At 33.5% G+C, this 7699-nt stretch overlaps 1 protein-coding gene across 1 annotated transcript; it reads left to right on the top strand.

Annotated features, from left to right (window-relative positions):
- Positions 1 to 5611: 5611 nt before the first annotated feature.
- On the top strand, positions 5612 to 7523 carry LOC105133647 (UDP-glycosyltransferase 76C2-like). The gene is made up of 2 exons (XM_011037728.1): positions 5612 to 6312; positions 6426 to 7523. Exons 1-2 carry the CDS (start codon positions 5766 to 5768, stop codon positions 7304 to 7306), a joined length of 1428 nt encoding a protein of 475 aa, XP_011036030.1. The 5' UTR covers positions 5612 to 5765; the 3' UTR covers positions 7307 to 7523.
- The last annotated feature ends 176 nt before the right edge of the window (positions 7524 to 7699 follow it).

Raw genomic sequence — 7699 nt, 5'->3', positions numbered from 1 at the left:
CTACACTCTACAATATGAGATTTTTCTTGCCGGATCAACAATTTGCTCTGTAAGGAAAGCATCTTGGACAGGTTTTCGCCATTCTTTTAGCGGTCTAGCCACTTTCAACAAGGCAGTTATGCTAACATTGGCACCCCTACCATGGTGAGCAACACTTCCCAGTATAAACAGAGGCAAAAAACATGACCCCTTACAATATACTACATGCTCATCATTTTCTATAAAACTCACTGGATCAAAGCGTATGCGGTATTGTAATAGCTGATATAATTGTGATTTAAAAAAAATTATTTCATAAAAAATATTTTTAATTAAAGTTAGTTTGAAATAATATATATTTGGTTAAAACCGTGGTTTAAATTTAAATTCAACAAAAAATAATTTAATATATTTGATTAAAAGAATACTTTTTAAATTAAGGTTATAAAATAATATATATATATATATTAATTAATAATTTTAAATTTAAATATTGTAAATTTAATTACTACTATTATATTATTAAATAAATAATATTTTATATAAAATATTTTTTATTATTTCATTAAATCATTTACAATTTTATTATGTACAAAATTCATCCGATAAAAATTATAGTTTTTATAATTTTTTGAGCATACAATAAAATTAAATAAAATATTATCAAAAATAAAATTGAAATTACAGTGTGACTGAATTTAATTCACTTTATACTAATTTATTTTTAAAAAAATAATATTCACATGACAGTGCAAGTGAATATATAATTAATTGCACTGTTTTTTTAATTATTTAATGAACAATGCTAGTGAATTAAAATTCACTCGCATTGTTCAATTAAAAAAATAAATAGTATAAATTATTTTTTTAATTATTAAGTAAAAAAGTGTGGGTGAGTTTATAATTCATTGAACAATTAAAAAAAAAAACTATTCAATAAACATGAATATATAATTTATTGCATTGGTTTTGTAAAAAACTATTTAATGAACTATACGAGTGAATTAAACTTAAAAAAATAATGAATGAATATATAATTTATTGTATGATTTTTTTAAAAATTTATTCAATAAATAGTGTAAATAAATTAAAATTCATTTGGAGTGTTCACTTAAAATAATAAACAATACAAGTGAATTTATAATTCACTGCATTGTTTTAATAAAAAACTAAAATTATTTATATGAATAGTTTGATTACATTAAAATTCACCCATACTTTTTATTTTTAAAAAATCAAGAGTGAGAAATCAATCAAAAACTGCTTCAGCAAAACTTATATTATAAAAATAAATTATCCTAGGCCCATCCAAAATAAATTATGATTATTTATTATCAAACATTTACATCCTGTATTTTATTTAAAAAATAATCACAGCCGTGAAAACCAACGGTCACTAAGTTTTAAAATAACTTGAGCAATGAAGAATTTGTTTTGCACGTGACACCAACGGTTCAAATTCTTCAGTTCAATTGTTGGCCGTGGAAAAACCTAGAAAATCCATTGAAGTTTTTTCGTCACTTCATCAATTATTACAGTATTTCTATTTATGCGGAGCTTGGAGTATTTAACAGTCTATCGTTTATTTTCTTAATTCACGAGGATAATACTCAATACATTTGGACTCGCATTCCCTAAAGCTTGACACTAGATTCTAGAGCATTAATGAAAGGCAATAAAATCAGGAAAAACCTCATATATAACCTGGGCTTCCATGGTCTATGAAACAAGGTTCAGACTGGAAACATGGATGGAATTGATTGTTCGGCTTGAACGAGTGGTGGAGTGAGGTTAGTCTAAAAAACAAGCTTTTTATGTCACGAGAGACTCTTCATTACTTAAATTGAAAAATATTTGAGAAAAAAACATACACAGTAAATAGCCGTTGAAAAAATATTAAGTTTGAGACTTTATTCATTTATTTGGTAACCTGATATATTTATAGATTTTGATTATATATATAATCTCAAATACAAAAAGTAATGTTATGTTTGATTGTTGAAAATGCTAATCTCTATTTATTATAATATCTAATACGTCATTAAATGAATAATTAGTGAATATCAATTATATATAGGTAAATAATTGCTATTAAGTCGCATAAGTTGAATATAAAGTAGTTTATGTTTTGTCATTGGTAAAAAGAACATAACGCTACACTACATAAAAATTTAAAATTATAAAGAATATCTAAGTTAATCATGAAAATATTGTCTGCATACAGCACAATATATTCTGACCTTACAAAACTAGAAAAAGAACACAAGAACGAGTTCAAGAAAAAAATAAAAAAGGCACGAGGTGCACCGAAAGTTTCTGTGTACAGCTGGCTGGATCGGGGCCCGTTGCCATATCGGTGTGGGAATTACTGTTTGAGCACGATCCAACACAGTAACAAAATGTTGTTGTTTTATGGGCCTCATGGCCCAAACAACAACAGGTAATAATAGTTGCTGTTTGGGCTCTTTTAAAATTATTTAAAAAAACAAACAAAAGAAACGAATATGGAGCTTAAAAGGAGAAGGCAAATCTTTATCCACAGCCAGGTTGGCTCTTCATGCCAATCACTGGATAGCTGGGGTAGTCATATTTTATCATCGGAGCCTACTGTCTTGGCATCCTCAAACTAGCCTCTATGGTCACAAGTAATTATCAATTGAATCCCTAAACAAATAATTTAATCAGTTAGATTCTAAATGTCTGGTATATTTTTCAATTGGCCCCTAAATGTCGATTCATTCTTCAATCTTTTCTTATATAAGATATTTTTATCTAAATTGATGAAAACACCCTCCCATGAAAAATTGAAACCTAATTTAATTTATTAAATAAAATAATGATGAATTTCTTAATACCAATTCATTTTTTTAAATTATCTTTTCAATAAATGCAACGGGGTTTGAGTTCTCTGAGTGAGAGCACTTTCATAAGTTCCTATAAGAGAATATAAAGATAAATCTGGAGTAATTAGACTTCTAGAGACAATTGATCAAGGAGAGATAAAATAAAATGATAAGTTAAAGATAATCTCCCCTTTTATATTGCATAAAATAAGCATTCTAGATGAAAAGTATTAACAAACTTTGAAAAAAGGATAGAGTTGAGAATCATTTAAAATATTTGAGACCTAATTGATAAAACATATTGTCCCAGGACTCGATAGAAAGTGATCACATTGGCGGAACACCGAAGGTTAGGTTAAATCTATCGGTGACAAGAATATCAACTGTGCTGATCCCTTTCGAGATTGCTTATCGAAGTTGTCGTTAGATGTCTTGGAGGAGCCTTTTGCTTAATCACATATGTCTCTTGGCTTTTCCCTAAAGCTGTAGCTGAAGGCTTTAAACTCCCAATAATTGATATACAGTCTACCAGTATTTCTTCTCGCATTTGCTTGAAAAGGGTTACTTCCCGGTTCAAGGTGCCTTTCTCTATCTGCGTGGCTCGTGTACGCGTGCTTGTAGCATGTTTGATGGTTTGCTTGAATGAGGTTTTGGAAAACCCAATGCTAGAATGTTATATTCTTAATTTCTCTCTCTCTCAGATTCTCAGCTAGAAGCACCAGTCCAAGAGCTTTCACCGTTGAAATTCAAAGATTTTCCTATGCTTAAAATGCATGATCTGGGACTTCTTCATCAATTAATGAACGGGACGGTAAATCAAGCAAAGGCCTTTTTGAGACTACTATGGAATTCGTTTGAAAAGCTTGAGCAAGCTGTATTAACAATATTACGCAGACATTTCTCCATCCCCATCTCCGCGATATATATGTCCATTTCATAAGTACTTCCCAGCCTCGTCAAGTAGCTTACCCACACAGGAAAAAAGATGCATTTCTTGGCTAGATACCCAAGCCCCTAATTTTGTTCTCTAGGCCTTCGGAAGCATTGCAACTGTAAATGAGTCTGAATTTCTGGAGGTGGCTTGTGGGCTAGCCAGTAGCTATCAACCTTTTTTATGGGTGGTCCGGCCTGGATTTTCCCAAGGCTTAAACTGGCTTGCAACATTGCCAAATGATTTCTGGGAGATGGTAGGTGGAAGGAGACATGCAGTGAAATGCGCTTCCCAACAAGAGGTGCTAGCACACCCTACCACCGAAGGTTTTTGGACGCACAATGGTTGAAATTCCACGTTGGAGAATATATGTGAAGGAGTCTCTATGCTTTGTCAGCCTAATTTTGGAGACCAGATGGTAAATGCAAGGTATAGGACTGATATTTGGAGAGGTGGGTTTGCATTTAGAGAGAAGAGTAGAGAGATGAGAATTACATAAGTTAATGATACTGATAAATACAAAACTCAGGGAAGGTTGTGGAGGATTTACATAAATACTTTGTCCGCCCCCCGCGCCCCGCCCCCCCCCCGAGAATTATATAAATGCTACTGATAACTCACTGTCCTTTTTAAAGCTATTAATTAAGGTATTCACTGTGAATTCTATTAGCTCATAAAAGTTGTACAATTATTGCATTATAATGATTTATATTTTTTAATGAAAAAATAATAATTTCACCTTTAAATTTTTATTTATAGTTGACATGAAATATGGCTTTTTCTCATCAGCAAGTAAATTTTATATTCATTTCTAATTTTTTAAAAGGGAACAATTTTTAAAAAAAATAAAAGAGTACACAGACAAATACCTGTCTAATATCATCTGTTTAGGTGAGCTCCTCGCAGTTTTGTAGCTGCTTAAAACCAGGATTAATCACAAGGCCCAAAATTAGCTGGATTTCTCTCCAGGCAAGCCTTTGAGGAGCTTGAGTCGAACCTGAGAGCCCGGCTCGTTTGGTTTTTATCGTGAGCAGCACCGAGGGCTTCAATGAATGTTGATGATCTAAATTACCATGATCAGTATTTTTGAACTCTAGAGTGCGCACAATCTGTGGCGAGAGGGAGGAGAGATGAGGAAGAGAAAGAAAAGAGAAAAGAAAGGAGAAGAAATAAGAAAAAGAGAAACACAAAGGAGGAAAAAATTTAGTAAAATAAAATAATTTGTACATGTCATAATTAAAAAACATAATATTTAAATTTATTACTATTTAAAAATACAATATTTCAAAGAAATTGTGAAATGCATAAATTGCAATGAAACAAAAAATTATATCAAAACTTCAATTACAATACCATTAATACTATAAAAAAAAAATCTTAACGATACTATAGTAACTGGAGTTGACTATATTTACAATAAAAAAATAGATGATTTACTTCCTTTAAGAGATAACTGTGTTCTACTCCAATTATTTTTTGTTATTTTACTTGATATTGTTAAATTTATTTTATTGAGATTTTTTTAATAATATTAATAATATAATAATTAAAGTCTTAGTATGCTTTTAAAAGATATTTTTTTTCCTTATTATAATTTATAAAGAATAAAAAAGAAGAAGAAAGAACTCAAAGGCATCTTAAAACTTTAATTATAACACCACTACCATCTTAAGAAAAATTGAGATCTAACCTATCCAAGGCAAGCATGAACCTGCCATTGTTACTCTTATTAGCTAGATGGGGATGCCTTCCAGGTCGGCTTTATTGTCATAATCGTTCATGATCCGGACGCATTGCTATTTAAATAAATGGAAATGTAGACGCCCAATAACACAATTTTTAACTTTTTTTTAAATAAAATAATGAATAGCATCACGGTTTTTGGGGGTTTGGGCAAGAGAGCAATGCCTCTATGCCTGAGGGGTAAGGATAACTTGTCCTTGTTTCGAAAAGTGCGGTTCATCCTCAGATTGCCCTGAACTTTAAACCTAAATCGTTCATCTACGCATCCAATGTCAGAATCGAGAAGCCCAGAAGAAACCAGGGGAAACATCAATTCCATGGAGAATATAAGAGAGTCCCATGTGCACCACAGGAAGTATCGGCGAGTCATACTCTTCCCACTGCCTTTACAAGGGCATATCAATCCTATGATTCATCTTGCTAACATCCTTTATTCTAAAGGATTTTCCATAACAATCATCCACACTCAATTCAATGCTCCCAATCCTTCGAAGAGTCCTCACTTCACTTTCCATGCAATTCCTGATGGTTTGTTGGAAGATGAGGCTTCAACTGCAGATGGTGTGATCCTTTTCTCAGTCCTCAATTCAAAGTGTGTTGAGCCCTTTCGAGATTCCCTGGCTAAGCTGTTATTGGATGCCATGGATCAAGAGCCCGTTGCTTGCTTGATCACAGATGCTGTTTGGCACTTCACTCACGCTGTAGCCGAGGGCTTTAAGATCTCAACTATTGCCATGCGGACAACTAGTATAACTTCTTTTCTTGCTTTTGCCTCCTTCCCCCTTCTGCGAGAAAGGGGTTACTTCCCAATTCAAGGTGCTTTATCTTCTTTATGTCTCTGTGCAAGCAATTTTTTAATATATTACTTAAAAACTTAAAAACATTAACTAAGCACTTCTCATTTCCTCCATCCTTCTCTCTCTCTTCAGATTCTCGATTAGAAGAATCAGTGCAAGAGCTTTCACCGTTGAAAGTCAAAGATCTTCCTGTGATCAAAACACGATGTCCAGCGACTCTTCATCAACTGTTTGAAAAGATAAGTAATCAAGCCAGAGCCTGTTCAGGCCTAATTTGGAACTCGTTTGAAGAAATTGAGCGTGATGCTCTGAGCAAATTAGGCCAGGTCTTTCCTGTGCCAATATTTCACATAGGTCCATTTCACAAGTACTTTCCAGCCTCTTCAAGTAGCTTACTAACACAAGACCAAAGCTGCATTTCCTGGCTTGATACCCAGACTCCTAATTCTGTCCTCTACGTCAGCTTTGGGAGCATTGCTGCGGTAAATGAGACTGAATTCCTGGAGATAGCCTGGGGGCTACTCCATAGCAATCAACCCTTCTTGTGGGTGGTTCGACCTGGATTAGTTCCGGGCTCGGAATGGTCCGAATCATTGCCGGATGGATTCCTTGAGATGGTGGGTAAAAGGGGCTATATCGTGAAATGGGCTCCTCAACAAGAGGTGCTAGCACACCCTGCCACTGGAGGGTTTTGGACACACAATGGTTGGAATTCCACATTGGAAAGTATATGTGAAGGGGTTCCCATGATTTGTCAGCCTTTTTTTGGTGATCAGAGAGTAAATGCTAGGTATGTCAGTGATGTTTGGAAAATTGGGACACACTTGGAGTATAATAAACTCGAAAGAAGGGAGATAGAGAGGGCAATTAAAGCACTAATGGTAGAGACAAAAGGGCAGGAGATGAGACAGAGAATTGTGTCTTTGAAAGAGAAGGTGAACCTTTGTCTAAGCCATGGAGGCTCTTCTTACCATTCACTTGAGAGCTTGACTAACTACATCATGTCATTCTAGGCTTCTGTCTGTGTTCGGTAACTTGTTAATTCATGTTTAATTTTGCAATGAGGTTGCATATGACAATCAAAGCCTTGAGTCTGTTTATTGCATTCATGGTACTTGAAGTTTTCAAATTTATCCTGTTATTTCTGTTCGTTTGATGTAAAATGGAATTTGATTGCTGTCTCATAACTCATTCTGCACGGCCTGACTTTAGTTGGAGGATTTTGTTCAATGTCTTGGTATGCGTGTTATTAAATATACTTCCACTAACAGTATCACGTGGAAGATTTGCATTTCAAATTTCAGAGAAGAAACAATCACCAAAACATATTTCCTGTGATTCTTGCATAGTTTTTGGAATAATCAAGACAAAGCTGAAAATGAACTGATGAGCTGTGTATGCATGAA

Source organism: Populus euphratica, unplaced genomic scaffold, assembly GCF_000495115.2.
Source record: "Populus euphratica unplaced genomic scaffold, PopEup_1.0 scaffold36.1, whole genome shotgun sequence".
Lineage (NCBI taxonomy): Eukaryota > Viridiplantae > Streptophyta > Magnoliopsida > Malpighiales > Salicaceae > Populus > Populus euphratica.
Note: the sequence above shows the minus strand (reverse complement) of the source record. Positions and strands in the feature narration are given on the sequence as shown.

Bases quoted from the DNA above. Each gene is read 5' to 3' on its own strand.
- LOC105133647 (XM_011037728.1), top strand. From the start codon at position 5,766: ATGTCAGAATCGAGAAGCCCAGAAGAAACCAGGGGAAACATCAATTCC. The intron at 6,313-6,425 runs GTGCTTTATCTT...CTCTCTCTTCAG, and splicing joins GGGTTACTTCCCAATTCAAG to ATTCTCGATTAGAAGAATCA.